At 36.6% G+C, this 18,377-nt stretch overlaps 1 protein-coding gene across 1 annotated transcript; it reads left to right on the top strand.

The window, feature by feature from the left end:
• The first annotated feature begins 2,692 nt into the window (after positions 1–2,692).
• LOC137024932 (zinc finger protein OZF-like) lies at positions 2,693–12,086 on the top strand. The gene is made up of 3 exons (XM_067392886.1): positions 2,693–2,752; positions 3,722–3,865; positions 10,678–12,086. Exons 2-3 carry the CDS (start codon positions 3,781–3,783, stop codon positions 11,691–11,693), a joined length of 1,101 nt encoding a protein of 366 aa, XP_067248987.1. The 5' UTR covers positions 2,693–2,752; positions 3,722–3,780; the 3' UTR covers positions 11,694–12,086.
• The last annotated feature ends 6,291 nt before the right edge of the window (positions 12,087–18,377 follow it).

The raw sequence follows: 18,377 nt of genomic DNA, 5'->3' as shown, positions 1-18,377 counted from the left end.
ATTCAGGTGACACATCAGATGATTTTTATACGTCAAACATACAACAGAAAAGCAGTTTGAGTAGCCACAGAGACATTGGACAACTTCAATGTTTTCCTCCTCACTAATGTTGCACTACAAATTTAAATTGAAAAAGCTTAAGTTTTAGGGTATTAAGACTTGTATGCCTTATAAGATTACCATTGACCCAAAGTAAACAGATGAAGAAGACATGGCTCTTGAGGAAGTTTTATTCGTCCACATTCTTCACAACTTCCCATTCTTTTCTCCTCTTATCGCTAGTAAAGACTTGAATCACTTCTCTTGTTGCCCAACGATTGAAAATTACGACCAAAAGCTGCACAATGTGGCATCATATATTATATTCCAAGTTCTGTTGTGGTAAAAATAACAACAGGATAGTGTCAGTAGCTCACTGAGAGTGGACATAGTGGTGTTTTAGAGGTAAAAAATTATATAAATACGGTTCGGTTTCTTGCACAAACCGATCGTTATATGCATAGAATTAATACCTGTTGCGCCATCTGGGTGTAGCACACGTCTGAGACTAAATCTTACGCCTAGTCAAAGGTAGGTGTAAAGTGAGAAGTCTTGACTTGTTTCCATGGTGAAAATAAAGATAAATAAAAATGTTGAGATGATGGCGCATCTGGTATACAGGCTACATGATCAGCGGGTTTTCCAGTGTAAAAGAGTAATGAGAGACCAGACCAATCCGCTAGATGCTAGATATATAGAATTTATTGAAAGGTTTAGTTGATAACCATAGTAATGTGAACAGTGTCTCAACTAACAGTGCTTTAGAACATGTCAGCGTGTATGTGCATCGTCTACGCTAAGCATACCTGCGCCTAGTTGTAGTTTTAGATGGTGCAACAGGTGTAAATATTCATCAGAAAGCTGGACGTAACTAAGTCCAACGTAGAGCTTACACCCAACTTTTTTTATGTCCAGCTGGTGCAACCAGCCCCTGATGCTCTGACAACTCTGAGAAAAGATAAAAACAAGGATTGAGTCTAATCATCATGAGTTCAATCCAGATGACTCTGAAATATATTAGGAATGAAAGAAGGAAAATTGTAAGCTGAATTCTGAAATCAGTCCAGATGAATCACATCATTACTGTAAATGTCAGAATTGTTGGAGTTTCTTTGTTCAGTGGTTCATGCTGCTCGTCCTGATCTAGAAAGTATCCTGACATGATAAACCATGTTTTTCTACATGAACTGTGGTAATACCATGCTCTGAATTCATCATGTAGTGTTGTGGAGAATAATGTCAGTGTTTTCTTTCTATATCTGTCATGTGATCGTCCCGCTGTTGCTCTCAGTGCTGTAATGAACACAAATAATTCAATATATTAAAGGATTAGTTCACTTTTAAATAAACTTTTCCTGATAATTTACTCACCCCCGTGTCATCCAAGATGTCCATGCCTTTCTTTCTTCAGTTGAAAAGAAATTAAAGTTTTTGATGAAAACATTCCAGGATTTTTCTCCATACAGTGGACTTCAATGGGCACCAAACAGTTGAAGGTCAAAATTAGTTTCACTGCAGCTTCAAATTGATCTACACGATCCCAGACGAGAAATAAGGGTCTTATCTAGTGAAACCATCGCTCATTTTCTGAAAAAAATTGAAAATTATATAAGTTTTAACCTTAAATGCTCATCTTGAACTAGCTCAATTCTTTTTCTCCTCTATTTGAATTCCAGCAGTGTAGTCGCTGCTAAGCGTATTACTGCCCTCCACAGGTCAAAGTTTGAACTTATTGTTATATACTATTGAACTAGCATATTGAATATAAAATTTAGTTCAAACTTTGACCTGTGGAGGGCAGTAATATGCTTAGCAGCGTCTACACTGCTGGAATTCTAATAGAGAAGAAGAAGAGAGCTAGTTCAAGATGAGCATTTAAGGTTAAAAAAATTTTTTTTCCATTTTTTTCAGAAAATGAGTGATGGTTTCTCTAGATAAGACCCTTATTACTCGTATGGGATCATGTAGAACATTTTGAAGCTGCAGTGAAACTAATTTTGACCTTCAATCGTTTGGTGCCCATTCAAGTCTACTATATGAAGAAAAATCCTGGAATGATTTCATCAAAAACTTTAATTTCTGTTCGACTGAAGAAAGAAAGACATGGATATCTTGGATGACATGGGGGAGAGTAAATTATCAGGAAAAGTTTATTTAAAAGTGAACTAATCCTTTAATATATTTCACTTTCATCAGAGCAAAGAGAGTCAATGATGAAGTGTTTCAATAGAGGGCATCAAACACTCTCATGAGCTTCTGCATCGAGCAGCACGTTCATAGACGAGCGACCTATGCAAGTTATAGATGACCTTTCATCTTCCTGAAAGATGAGCCAATCCCTCTCGATTATGACCTGTCAGTATTTCTACATTAAATAAAAACCTACTGTTCCTGCAAGACTTAATTTAATTTCTGTCTTTGTTTTTGTCCTGTTGTCTAAGACTTGCATTTACATGTATTTTAAACTTGTAACCCACATTTGTATTTGAATATTAATATTGTAATATCAGGTATAAATGGTTTCTACACCAAAACATTATTAGACAGAATCTCACACCCTTTCATTAGTAGTTATTAAAATTGTCTTGGGTGTATACAGACAGAAGCGTGTGAATGGGACCTTTATTTTGGTCTTGTTTTGTGACGTCATAAAGCGGCGCCGCGCTCCAGCATCTGTTATGATCTACTACTGTCTATGGTTGTGATTCGGCAGGTTTGATTATTTTTTACACATTTAAAGTTTTTAAATCAATTCAAACTGTTCAGTCAATTTATTTTTTACAAGTTATGTACAGTTAATTAACCATTCTTGAATGTAACGTTGCAGTGCTTTATTTAACATTTTATTTTTGGTAGTAAATCCTACTTTTGAGTAACAGAAAATGAGCGTCTTGAATCAGTTAAACACCGCAATCTGACGTTACAAGTAAATGAACGAGAACAACAAACACAATGTGTAATGGCAGCTTTTAGAAACCAACAACAAATGTTTTCATAAAAGTGTAATTTATTAAATGTGATGTATGAATAGTTGAATACGAAATATAAATAATAAATAGTAATTTTATGTAACGTTATATATATCATTGGCGTCTCAGTAGGATAAGAAAATAATCCATATTACACATAAAACCTTAAAACCATCACAAATATTATAAATTATGACATTAAAGAGAGCAAATTTTGCGATAAATCCCGCCTCTTGTTTACATGTGCGTTCACCCAGTTAAATATCACCGCTTTATGTCACATTAAAATCAATACACAAATAAAATATATAGTTTAAATTATTATTGTCTTTAGTTATTATTTTGGAATGAATGTAGAAATGATTAAAACACTAACTTGATGAGATTGACTTGATTTTGATAAATTTAACATTACATTGTTAATGTAAAATTACAAAATAGAATTGTCTTTGGTTTCTTTTTTGATGTAATGTAAAGTAATGTTCGTTTAACAAGAAAGATGTCAACGTTAAGACTAATGCATGAATTTACATTGATTCATAAATAAAAAATGTGCCGCCTCATTTCAGAACCACTTGTATATGATATATATAAAAATTTTAATCAGGTGATTTAAGTCCATTAACTTACTCTGACTGACTCTCTTGTCAGCGATTGAGACGCACTTATTTAGTTTGGAATTATTTTTCTTCCTGTTAATTATTCCTAAACAGGACAAACACAGAAAACCTCCTGTTGAAGTAACTAAGATATATGTGACACTATTATAAAGATGGAGTTTATTAAAGAGGAGAGTGAAGACATGAGGATTGAAGAAACAATCACAGTGAAACAAGAAGAAACTGAGGAACAAACAGGTTGGTTTCATTTTCAAAACTCAGTCATTTCATCCTTATCATCAATATCATAATTGTACATGTTCATACCATGATCTACCGCCATATAATTAACCCTAGGAACAAACAGAAAGCAACAGAAAGCAATATGGGTCTTCCTCAGATGTAATGTTTGTTCAGGGGTTGGGGGAATAACATATGCTTTGCGGTCAAAAAAAGCTGTTCTTATGTAGCCTACACAGGAAGGGAAACCACTTCAACAAAATATTGAATTAAATGTAAACACAGCTTTTGTCGAAATCAGCTTTTCTACATAAATAGGCAACTGGCCCTGATAATGATAACATACTGCTTGTTACATTTCAGTGAATCAGTTTTTGTGAAGGAATTACTCACTCTACCTGTTGCTCTGGTCATCACAAACACCCGCTTATAATAGGGCTGTCGCGATAACCGCAATATTGTTATACCGTGTTATTGACAAGCCAACTGCAATATTTGCAAGTTTTCTATTTTTTGAAAGGTTATGACCTTCTCGTTGTACACTTCATGCATGTGTACTAAATATTAAAGAATATATATTATGCACTAAAATCAAAAATTTAATTTACCTCTGCATAATCGAATAACGAGTTCAGTACATGGAAAAGACATGAATTGAGTTTCAAACTCCATTGCTTCCTCCTCCTTATATAAATCTCATTTGTTTAAAAGACCTCAGAAGAACAGGCGAATCTCAACATAATACTGACTGTTACGCAACTGTCAGATTCATTAATATGTACGACCCCAATATACATGTTCAAGGCATTAGACAAGCCAGTATTAACGTCTGGATGTGCACAGCTGAATCATCAGACTAGGTAAGCAAACAAGAACAACAGCGAAAAATGGCAGATGGAGCAACAATAACTGACATGATCCATGATATCATGATATTTTTAGTTATATTTGTAAACTGTTTCTAAATGTTTCGTTAGCATGTTGCTAATTTACTGTTAAATGTGGTTAAAGTTACCATCGTTTCTTACTATATTCACGGAGACAAGAGCTGTCGCTATTTTCATTTTTAAAGTCTGTATAATTCATAAACACAACTTCATTCTTTATAAATCTCTCCAACAGTGTGCTTTAGCCATTAGCCACGGAGCACTATCAAACTCATTCAGAATCAAATGTGAACATCCAAATAAATACTATACTCAAATAATCTGATGAATGCATGCAGCATGAATGACAAACACTTTGTAAAGATCCATTTTGAGGGTTATATTAGCTGTGTGAACTTTGTAAATGCACTGTATAACTGCACTTATAGTCGAGAGTTCGGGGGCAGGGAGCGTGAGGAATTAAAGGGGCCACAGCCTGAATCGGCACATATTTAATTATGTCCCAAAATAGGCAGTTAAAAAAATGAATAATAAAAAATCGATGGGGTATTTTGAGCTGAAACTTCACAGACACATTCAGGGGACACCTTAGACTTATATTACATCTTTTGAAAAGACGTTCTACGGCACCTTTAAATAAATTAATAATGATAGCATAATGTGTACCATAGTGATTTGTACAGAGGCTCCGTAGATTTGCACTAAACAAGCCTAAACAGGCAGTGAATGTGAGAGAGATCGACTGAGTGCATGCGATTACTTGCATCTGTCCTTCAGGCCGAGACATATTTGTGAAAAAAGGTTGTCCTCTCCAACGATAGGAATCTCTCCCTTTGCATCAGTGCGTTACTAGTCAGCTGTGCCTTATAAAGTGGCGCTCAAAGTTCAAATTATTTCAACAGCTTGTTTCATTACATCTATCTTTAAATGAATCAGCATTTTGTGTAGTTGAATAAATGGTTTAAAGACTCAAAGACAGTCCCTTGCCGCCACCTTGTGGCACAACAATGTAACTGAACTGACTGTCAGCCCGTCTAGACCGTGCAGAGCCACTCAAAAATACCGCAAGGGAAATTCTTACAGCACCTGCTGGAGATTCGACTAACAGCAGATGGAGATTATGTATTAATGCTCTACTTCTATTCCTGCATTTTCCAAATGTGCAATGGTTGAATATTCTGCCAATTTTGGACCTAATATAAGTGAATTTTTATAGCAAAATAAAATGGACTGTTGAATATTGTTGTTTTCAAACTTAGTTGATAAGAACTTAGTAGATGTTGAAAAAGACATCTGTAAAATGAATGTGAATTATTGATTTCTTGTTATTGAAATTTTGTGTAAAATGTTTTCAGTAGAAATATTCATAGCCTAAATAAACAGCCATGTAGAATTTCAGCCTCCAAAAATGCAAGCACTGATAATTCAGTGCATTTTTTGTGCAATTCAACAGGCTCAACATGCTATTGTGTTTCAAAGACATCTGTCATTATCAGATGGCATAGGCATTTCATTTGTAACTGCATCAAGCAGTTTCTGTGCAATGTTGGAGTTTAAATCCTAAATGGAATTTATCACAATAAGTATAATGTACTTATTGGGTTCATATTGAATTGCAAAACACTTTTGCTGCTATTGAGGTGGGATACGGGTAAGGTTAGGGAAAGCTTTGGTGGAATGGGTAGGTTTAAGGGTAAGGTGTAAGGGATGAGTCAACAGTGTAATTATAAATGTAATTACAGAAATTAATTACATATGTAATTAATAAAATATAAGTACAATGTAAAAATAAGTGGATTGTATCAAATGATTAATTTAAATGTAAGTACGTAGTAGTTAAGGCCACTTAATATAAAGTGGGACCAAAAAAAGAAAGAAAAAAAAAAACATTCAATAATAAGAGCATCAATAATAAGAAATTAAACATTTTTCTGATAACAATAAATGGTGATACATACAGTATTACAGAAATGAGCACACCCCTCACATTTTTGTAAATATTTTATATTTTTTCTGTGACAAGACTAAAGAAATGACACTTTGCTACAATGTAAAGTAGTGAGTGTACAGCGGGTGTGCATCATACGTCCTGAAAAGTGAAGCTGCAGGCTCTTTGATCGCCCCCTGGAGGCTGGATTCAGTACAGGTCATAAACCTGCATCAATGCAAACAAATGGGACTTGAGTCAAAACATAAAAATAAATTACGCTTCAAATAAAAATGTCCAAAATATAGTTTTGGTCATTTAATGTACTTGTTACAATGCTTATATATTCAATTGTTAATTTTTGTGATAAGTTTAGTTTAGAAACGGGACTTGTCGTCATGATTGACCGTTTTGACTGACAGCTTCTCTGAGGACTGTCGGAGCTTCGAGGGGAGACTGAAGATATATCTGAGTTAATTTTCGATGTCTGTGTTATTTCACACTGACAAAATGAGTTGTTTAGCATTAAATTGTACAATAAACTGTACTAACCAACCTCCAGGATCTGACGGATCACTGAACTTTTTTCAGAAACGTTAAATGTTGGCTTTTTAAGCTAATTAATAAATGTTATTAGTTAAGATAACACACCTAATGTTAGCCATGATGGGAAAAAGCAGGTGATTGTTACCTGGCAGTTACTAATTATTTTTATGGGTATAAAATAATAATTAGCAGGACAAAACTAATGATAGCCTCTTTACTCTAACTGCTGTAGACAGTGCTCTATAATTAATCGATCTCCTGTAACCTTAGTTCAACTTGATTTAAAATGGAAGGACTGTTTCTGACATTTTAGAGTTGTTTCTAGTGGCTTATTATATTGAGTTTATCTGCTGAATTTTTGAGTTTCAAAAATATTATTGCTCTAGAAACAGAACAGCCTATTATTTTATTGTGTTTAATTTTAAATTGTGTTTAATTTAAAATACATCAATGATGACGCAGTCGTCTGGGCAGAAGTTTGATAAAGCGGCTCCGGGCTCCACTGACGATTCCTTCTGCACACGTTCAGGCTCCAAACTGACGTTTTTGCGTAACATGTCAACGCCAGGCATGTGACGGTATCAAATTTTAAATTTTTTAAATTATACAGTATTATCAAGTGTTGTCATAGTACAACAGGTTTAAGAACTCTTTTTCTAATAAAAAAAATTATATTAAAAAAAATAACTCTAAATGTTTAAATACAATAATACAATACACACACACACAAAAAAAAAGTCAAATTTTCAAACAAATTAAAGTGCAAAAGAATTAGGCTAAAAAGAACATCAGGTAACACTTTACAATAAGGTCTCATTATTTAATGCATTAACTATGAAAATGTTATGCCTTAAAATGTTTGAGGCATTTTAAAAACTTCACCAGCGCAGTTGCTTTGTTTGTGGTGTTTCCAGGGTAACCGTTGCATTCTGCTGTTCAATCAGCGCCCTCTGCTGTTAGAGAGTGAACGCGCACTTCCATTCAGCGCGTCTCATTCACTCGTTCCGCCATGTGCTTCTCATGCACGTTAGGCTTGTTTACATCTGAGCGCGTGTCCTTTTGACGCAGAATACAGCGGTGTTGTGCATTTTATACAGTTTATGGGGAAAGTATTCTTAAATGCATCATAAAAATTAATAATTGGTGATAAATTATTATTTACAGTATTTTGAAATGCCCACGATAACTATTGTGCATATTCATTATCACGATATATCGCATTACCAAATATTGGCACAAGACTAGTCATTGCCCATCGTTGTACATTTTACATTCAGTTTATTACAATGGAAAGAAGCAGCGTCCATCGGCGTCCATCTTTTTTTTTTTCTTTTTTTTTACAGTCTACGGTGTACAGCTTGTATAACAGTGTCAATTTGTTGTGCTCTCAAAATAACTCAACACAGAGCCATTAATGACTAAACTGCTGGGCACAAAAGTCAGTACACCCCTAAGTATAAATTTCCAAATTGGGCCTAATCAACCATTTTCTCTCCCTGGTGTCATGTGACTCATTAGTTTTACAAAGTTTCAGGTGTGTTAAATTTGGTGTTATTGCTCTCACTCTCTCATACTGGTCACTGGACGTTCAACATGGCACCTCATGGCAAAGAACTCTCTGAGGATCTGAAAAAATAGAATTGTTGCTCTACATAAAGATGGCGTAGGCTTTCAGTTTGCTGAAGACAAGCAGACTAAGGACATGAAGTACTGGAACCATGTCCTGTGGTCTAATGAGACCATGAGTGCTGCTGGCACTGGGGAGCTACAGTTCATAGAGGGAATCATGAATGCCAACATGTACTGTCAAATACTTAAGCAGAGTATGAGCTAACATATTGGATTCCAACATAATGACCCCAAACACACCTCCAAGATGACCACTGCCTTGCTAAATAAGCTGAGGGCAAAGGTGATGGAGTGGCCAAGCATGTATCCAGACCTAAACCATATTGAGCATCTGTGGAGCATCCTCAAATGAAAGGTGGAGGTGCGCAAGGTCTCTAACATCCACCGGCTCCATGATGTCATCATGGAGGAGTGAAAGAGGACTCCATTGGCAAACTGTGAAGCAAAAATGACCAGTCGTTTTGCTAGATAAGACCCTTATTCCTCATCTTTTATCGTTTAAAGCCCTTTGAAGCTGCACTGAAACTAGAATTTTGGAAAATATTATTTGAAAGTTAACTGATCTGTTTAGGTAGTGTTGGAAAATAATGGTGGCCACACAAAATATTGACACTTTGGGCCCAATTTGGACATAATCACTTAGGGGTGTACTCACTTTTGTGGCCAGCGGTTTAGACATTAATGGCTGTGTGTTGAGTTATTTTGAGGGGACAGCAAATTGACAGTGTTATAAACATAGACTGTAAAAAAAGATGGACGACGCGACGCCGCTTCCTTCCATTGTATTGAACTGAAGCCAAAACGGACGCCTATGAGCGCTGACACGTTACGCAAAAACGTAAAAAAAAAAAGAGTTTGGAACCAGGGCATGCGCAGAAAGACTCGTCAGTGGAGCCCGGAGGCGGAGTCGCGGTATCAACTTCCGCCCAGATTGCTGCATCAGCATTGATGTATTTTAAATAGGCTATATATATATAAATTATACGTAATTTTAAATTCTACCTATAAAATAATAGGCTATTCTGTTTCTAGAGCAATAATATTTTTGAAACAGCAAATTCAGTAGATGAACTCAATATAATACGCCTCTAGAAACTCTAAAATGTCAAACGGTCCTGCCATTTTAAATAAAATTTTTAAACTAACGTTACAGGAGATCGTTTTTGTCGGTGTGAAATAACACAGGAATTGAAAATTAATAGTTAGAGATCTTCAATCTCCCCTCAAAGCCCCAACAGTCCTCAGACAAGCTGTCAATCAACTGTGAGTCACGATGACACGCCCCGTTTCTGTAGCACCAAATTGCTAGCTAAAACCAAACTTATCACAAAAACGAACAATTGAATATAAATCAGCGTGATAACAACTACCTTAAATGACCAAAACCATCTTTCGGAAAATTTTATTTGAAGCATAATTTATTTTTATGTTTGACTTAAGTCTCATTCGTCTTCATTGAGCAGGCGGGGTTTATGACCTGTACTGCATCCAGCCTCCAGGGGGCGATCAAAGAGCCCGCAGCTTCACTTTTTAGGACGTATGAGACACACCCGGTTATAAAGCTGTACACTCACTACTTTACATTGTAGCAAAGTGTCATTTCCTCAGTGTTGTCACAGGAAAAGATATAAAATATTTACAAAAATGTGAGGGGTGTACTCACTTCTGTGAGATACTGTATGTTGGTTATTTTTATATCATTGTTTTGTATTTTTTTCTTCTTTTTTTGTCCTGCTGTGCTCGCTTGCAGTTGATTTTGATGCTTAACATATTAACATTTGGATGTCTGTTGCTTTATGGCATTAACAGGTGTTAACTTTTTTCTTTCTTTTTTGCCTCAGACCTGATGGCACTGAAAGAGGAGAATGAAGCACTAAATGAAATGGAAGAGAGAGATCAATTTAACAATCATCATGATTTCATTACTGGAGGAAAATCTTTTAGTCACTCACAGATTGAAAACACTTCCTCAAGAAAAATAGCTCAAAAGGCTGGTACTGGAACTCATTTTATCTGCCAACAGTGTGGAAAGAGTTTCAGTACAACAGGAAACCTTGAATTCCACATGAAGTTTCACAGTAGAGAGAAGCATTACACCTGCTCTCAGTGTGAAAAGAGTTTCAATCATGAAGAAGACTTTCAAGACCACATAAAAATTCACATTATAGAGACGTCACTCACCTGTCAACAGTGTGGAAAAAGTTTCACACGAAAAAACAATCGTGACAGGCATATGAACATTCACTCTGGAGAGAAGCCCTACACATGCCTTGAGTGTGGAAAGAGTTTCATTCAGAAAGGACGATTTGAAGACCACATGAGAATTCACACTGGAGAGAAGCCGTTTGCCTGCCAACAGTGTGGAAAAAGTTTCAGACTAAAAAATGTTCTTGACAGGCACATGAATATTCACACAGGAGAGAACTCCTACACATGCCTTCAGTGTGGAAAGAGTTTCAATCGTAAAGATCACTTTGAAAATCACAAAAAAATTCACACTGGAGAGAAGCCGTTCACCTGCCAACAGTGTGGAAAAAGATTCAGACAAAAAAAAGACCTTGACAGGCACATGAAAAGTCACAATGGAGAGAACCCCTACACATGCCTTCAGTGTGGAAAGAGTTTCAATCGTGAAGATCACTTTCAAGACCACATAAGAATTCACACTGGAGAGAAGCCATTCACCTGTCAACAGTGTGGAAAAAGTTTCGGACAAAAACAGAACCATGCCAGGCACATGATTATTCACTCTGGAGAAAAACCCTACACATGCCTTCAGTGTGGAAAGAGTTTCCAACAGAAAGGACACTTTGAAGACCATAAAAGAATTCACACTAGAGTCAAGCCATTCCTCTGACAACAGTGTTTAAAGAGTTACAATATGAAAGGAAATCTTAAATTTCATATGAGACTTCACTCCTGGAAGAAACCCTACACGTGGGTTGGGAACTGAAAACCGGCTCTCATCTGGAACCAGTATTGTTTTAGTTTCGTTTCCGAAAACAGTTCTGGTGTAATGGGTGGGTGAAATGCTGAACCAGAATAACCAGAACTGGAAAATTTCTTACGATTCCTAACCCTAGATAGGACATTGTAAAGATCACTTGAATATTCACTCTGGAGAGAAACTATGCATGCCTTCGGTATGGAAAGAGCTTGAAAGGACACTTTGAAATCCACATGAGAATTCATACTGGAGAAAAGATATTACTGTTTTTGCTGTATTTTGGATAAATAAATGAAGTCTTGATCAGAATAAACTATTAAAAACATTAAACAAATCAAACAACTATAAGCATTTTTATTGCACAAAGCACTGTATTAGAACTGTATTATTAGCATAATCAATAACAAAGTAATATTGCCATTACATGGCAAAAGAAAAATTGTAAAGCCATACAGACACTTTTTGTATGGATTATGTAAAATTGTATGCAATCAGAATTATACTAATATCTGAAAGAAAGTGTAAAGGTGTACTTAGTATCATTTTCAATTGTTTTGAAACCTGTTGCCTTCTGCAAGTTGCAGGTGAAGGTGATGCTGTTAAACATTTTTTGTAAATCCACACATATAAATATTGTATTATAACTAAGTATATAACATCAGTAAAATAGTGGGTAAATGTGTAGTTACTCTTTCTGATTGTGTTGCTGCATGCCCTCCTTGTGCGAGTTGCAGTTCAAGGCAGGACTGGCAGCTATATTCCTATTTTAAAAAAGTTGAAAACTAATATTTATGTTACATTACCAACCATTAACTGCCTACTAATATTGCTTAGACATACCCACAAATAAAGAGTTGTCAAGTGTCTTGAATTGTGTGCTTGTAAAATTTAATGTCTTAAACTGTTGATCTTAAAGTTACCGTGTTCTAATTAGTGTTTTCACGATAGTGGATATTCATATCCAAGAGCTTATTACGGCCCGAGCAGATGAACGCTGGACGATTCAGTTGCTCGGTCGTAAACTAAATGACTCTTTATAATTCCCTATAAATAATTTAATTTCAGCTAATTTTGCTCCTTACAAGGTGTTTAGTCTCCATTCTCCCGGGGGTGGTCTGCCACACGACAGCGTGTCTTCTACTGTTTGAGGAGCCATGCACGTGAGCAGGCTCAGCGAAACGACTGAAGAAGCTGCAGCCATAAGGCCCAAGAGTTTCTGAAACCTCGAGGGGAGAATGAGGTCGCCATGGTCTTGATTTTTCAAGGTGCTCTCCTGAGAGAGCCAAGCCTGCATTTGAAGTGAGTCGAAAATGGTTGAAGTACAACCGAATTCCGGAAAAAGTTAGGGCGTTTTTAATATTTGAATAAAATGAAAACTAAAAGACTTTCAAATCACATGAGCCATTATTTTATTCATGATAGAACATGGATAACATAAGACGTTTAAACTGAGAAATTTTACAGTTTTATTCACAAAATGAGTTAATTTCAAATTTGATGCCTGCTACAGGTCTCAAAATAGTTGGGACGGGTGCATGTTTACCATGGTGTAGCATATACTCTTCTTTTCAAAACAGTTTGAAGATGTATGGGCTTCGAGGTTGAGTTTCTGGAGTTTTTGTTGAAATTTGGTCCCATTCTTGCCTGATAGACTATATTGCCAAAAGTTTTGGGATGCCAGCCCAAAACAAGCAAGGAACACAGTGTAAAGCATTTGTGATTTTGCTGTAAACAAGTCAGTCCCTTCTGAGTTTTTCCCTTCCATTGGCAGATTTTGTGAACAGCATATATTCTGGAAAATGTTTCCCTGGTGAATCTACTGGTATTCAACATGTCTGCAACCTTTGTTGCTAACTTTCTGACAATCATTTCCCTGTCATTGTGTGTTAATTTGTCTGGCCACAGATCTGGGTCATCGGTTAGGTAATCTGTGTTCTCATCTCCCTCATCGCCAAACTCTCTACTGTGCCTTTTGTCTTCAGCTAGACTTTTGTTATATTGACTGATCGGTCTACTTCAATTATCATAGTCACTGCTACTAACCCGATCTTCCTGCCCAGCACTGTTTGTTAGTGTGAATCCATTAGAATGCCCTGACGTAGAAGATTTCATCAAAAATACCTTAATTAACCATTAAAGGTCTTCCGAATTTAAAAGGACATGAAGGTGAGTGATTAATGACAGAATTTTCATTTTTGGGTGAACTAACACTTTAATGAATTCACAGTTTTAATTATGTATTACTACCATAAACCTCGTTTCCAACCGCATTTTACCATGGCATTGACATCATTATTTAATTTCCATCCTCAACAGTGACCATGAATGTCAAAACCTGTGCTCATTATAAAATCAAAAATTGTAGCCTAAAACAGATTGACACCGCACATTGTTACGGCAGTGATTTCATTATACTTACCTGAATATCGAGCTGACGTGTAATCGCACTTGCTGCGTTCATGAGGGATATTTGAAAGTCTGATAAAAAACCAGTGGCCATCAAATTTGTTCGGAAGCGCCGGACTGAGATGCTGTTGGAACTTCCTGGGTATTCCATACCTTTGAGTCAAGGCGCAGCTTTAATGTTGCAACAAAAAAAAGCCTCCAGCAAGCAAACATCCTACAATTATATGATGTTTCTCATGGATTATAATTTCTGATATTTTCCAAATGCATAATTAAAGAGGATAACTAACTTTAGAACAAGTGGTCAAGTTGTCTTTATTAGTAGCTGTGTCTTTAAAGAGCAGTGGCTTGTCCCTTTCATCCATCCGCAATTCCTTAATCTGAGCATTATTATGAAATCGACTGTCTGAATAATAGTTCAAAGTGGGAGGAGAGATCAGATTAAGGCTCTTTACAGTAAAGAAAACAATAATTTAAATTTAGAGAACTTAATTCTTGCGCATATTATTGTACAATGGTAGTTACACAACAGCTTCACAATATTTATTGGATCTGACACTGTAAAAACAAAAAGCATTAGATAAGTCTGCTTACTGCTCACAAAGTTGATAGAGGCAGTGTACCCTGGCCAGCATTGTTTTGGCTTTTTCCCTTTCCCTTTTTTTGCCATTCCACAACAGCTGAATAGTCAGTTTGTGGGTATCCATTAACATCCATATTGGTGTCATCATATTTATGTATGGCATCGGTTGTCACCTCACTATACATCCCAGCATCCTCCCTACTGACCCGCTCCAATGTCATCAGCATCTCTGAAAATGACATCCAACTGGGATGTTGCCTCGTGTGGCATTAATTTGACTTGATGGCATTGTCAAAGTGAAATCCTCTCTGTTCTGCATATAACACAGTAATGAATTGAGGTCAATGCTGAAAAGTAAAGATACAAAAATGTGTCAGTTTTGTTTTACTAAATGTAAATAATTACAGCACATTTGTAAAATGTAAAAAGTAACTCCTCCATCTTGTCAGCGTCATGTGCTTTTTCGCATTGCATTTGCTTGCCAGACGATTTTCCTTGACGAGAAGACATCCTTTCGAAGCCCAATGTTGAAACGTAAAACAAAATGTGGAGCAATTGATGAAAGAACGAAAATGAGCAAGGTTAGCGTGAACACAACTCTAAGCTGCGATCATGCTCACAGGTCACGTGACTCCTCCTAGAATTTCAAATGTTAATAGAATGTTGAAAATTTAAAACTTTAATAGAAACAGTAACTAATGCAGTTGTTCAAGCATAATAAAACTAACAAGATGAGTGTCAGGGAGGTGTTAAATTCAGTAATACTGACCGCAGTTGGGAACCAGCCTACAACGAAAGAACTACCAAAACCCAGTCAGAAGAATGCATTAAAGAATACACCACTGCCATGACACCAAGCCCTGGTGCCAGGATTTCTCCTCAATGCCACATTGCACCTTATCAGCCCAGAGGGAACGTTAGCTATACAGGTAACATGTTCCAGATCCCACTGAAGATCAGCAAGGAAACAGATTTACATTGCCAACACTGAAGACAGTGGGAAGATTTCACCACACAGTAAGTGTATATTCTCTGGGACATTGAACCTTGTAAGGGTTGAATTAATATCTTTTAAGCAGTAGTAATGTTAGATAGTAAATGTATTTTTTTGTTTTGTTTTGTTTTGTTTTGGTTTGGTTTCTCACAGCCACAGTGCATGTTACAATCTCCTAAGTTTAAGGTGTGCAGCTTGTGGGGCAAACTGTACAGGAATACTTCAATTCTGTTACACCATCTGTGATGCCAAGGGTCTTGAAATAGCAGATAACTCTGAGACAAAAGGTAATTCAACATTATTGTAATCATTGCTGTAGTAATAACATGGCTGATACTGATTACAAGTGTATAAAATATATATACTGTTTTAGAACTACATAACTGTACTATACCTGAGCCCTTGGTGTGATATAGAGGTTCAATGACTGCATCTACTTGTGATAGGCAAAAACTTCTAGCCTAACTAATGAAGTTCAAACATTATTATAGGAGAGTGGAAAAGTCATTAAAAAACTATGAACTCAAATAAGAGTTGGACTCCGTAAATGGAAACAATGGAACTTGTTACTATATAAAAATATAAAAAGAATGGGTTAGTAGATGTTGACAATAAGATTACAAACCCGATTCCAAAAAAGTTAATTGTAAACACTATACAAATTGTGAATAAAAAAGGAATGCAATAATTTACAAATATCATAAACTTATATTTTATTCACAATAGAATATAGATAACATATCAAATGTTGAAAGTGAGACATTTTGAAATGTCATGCCAAATTGTTATGATCACCGTCTGTTCCTGTCAGTTCCCGGACTACATTACCCATAATCCTCTCTGCCAATCACCTGCACTCACTCCATCAATCACTATCACTAATCACCACACCCAGCTGCAGTACATTAACAGGACTATAAAGGACTCACACTCACACCACCAGTTTGCGAAGTCTTGATTACCCTGTGTGTCAATTCCAAGCGTTATCCTGTTTTCCTGTCTGTTCCTGTCTTTGACCCTTGCCTTGTTATCCTGTTCTGTGATTGATATCTGCCTGCCTTTGACCATTGCCTGTATTTTGACCACAATTCTGCCTGTTCCTTGTGATTCCTGTTTGCTCCTGTCTGACCCTGCCTGTACGACCACTCTAACTTCAATAAAGCTTGCAGATGGATCTTACCTTGAGTCCCGCTTCGTTACACAAATATTGGCTCATTTTGGATTTCATGAGAGCTACACATTCCAAAAAAGTTGGGACAGGTAGCAATAAGAGGCCGGAAAAGTTAAATGTACATATAAGGAACAGCTGGAGGACCAATTTGCAACTTATTAGGTTAATTGGCAACATGATTGGGTATAAAAAGAGCCTCTCAGAGTGGCAGTGTCTCAGTCAAGATGGGCAGAGAATCACCAATTCCCCCAATGCTGCGGCGAAAAATAGTGGAGCAATATCAGAAAGGAATTTGTCAGAGAAAAATTGCAAAGAGTTTGAAGTTATCATCATCTACAGTGCATAATATCATCCAAAGATTCAGAGAATCTGGAACAATCTCTGTGCGTAAGGGTCAAGGCTGGAAAACCATACTGGATGCCCGTGATCTTCGGGCCCTTAGACGGCACTGCATCACATACAGGAATGCTACTGTAATGGAAATCACAACATGGGCTCAGGAATACTTCCAGAAAACATGGTACGGTGGATTGTGTTCACCGACAATTCGCTGTTGCCGGCTAAAACTCTATAGGTCAAAAAAGAAACCATATCTAAACATGATCCAGAAGTGCAGGCATTTTCTCTGGGCCAAGGCTCATTTAAAATGGACTGTGGCAAAGTGGAAAACTGTTCTGTGGTCAGACAAATCAAAATTTGAATATCATTTTGGAAAACTGTGACGCCATGTCATCTGGACTAAAGAGGACAAGGACAACCCAAGATGTTATCAGCGCTCAGTTCAGAAGCCTGCATCTCTGATGGTTTGGGGTTGCATGAGTGCGTGTGGCATGGGCAGCTTACACATCTGGAAAGGCACCATCAATGCTGAAAGGTATATCCAAGTTCTAGAACAACATATGCTCCCATCCAGACATTGTCTCTTTCAGGGAAGACCTTGCATTTTCCAACATGACAATGCCAGACCACATACTGCATCAATTACAACATCATGGCTGCGTAGAAGAAGGATCCGGGTACTGAAATGGCCTGCCTGCAGTCTAGATCTTTCACCCATAGAAAACATTTGGCGCATCATAAAGAGGAAGATGCGACAAAGAAGAACTTAGACAGTTGAGCAACTAGAAGCCTGTGTTAGACAAGAATGGAACACCATTCTTATTCCTAAACTTGAGCAACTTTTCTCCTCAGTCCCCAGACGTTTGCAGACTGTTATAAAAAGAAGAGGGGATGCCACACAGTGGTAAACATGGCCTTGTCCCAACTTTTTTGAGATGTGTTGATGCCATGAAATTTAAAATCAACTTATTTTTCCCTTAAAATGATACATTTTCTCAGTTTAAACATTTGATATGTCATCTATGTTGTATTCTGAATAAAATATTGAAATTTGAAACTTCCACATCATTGCATTCTGTTTTTATTCACAATTTGTACAGT

This window comes from Chanodichthys erythropterus, chromosome 8 (assembly GCF_024489055.1).
Source record: "Chanodichthys erythropterus isolate Z2021 chromosome 8, ASM2448905v1, whole genome shotgun sequence".
Taxonomy (NCBI): Eukaryota; Metazoa; Chordata; class Actinopteri; order Cypriniformes; family Xenocyprididae; genus Chanodichthys; species Chanodichthys erythropterus.
This window is presented reverse-complemented; position numbering and strand designations above follow the sequence as displayed.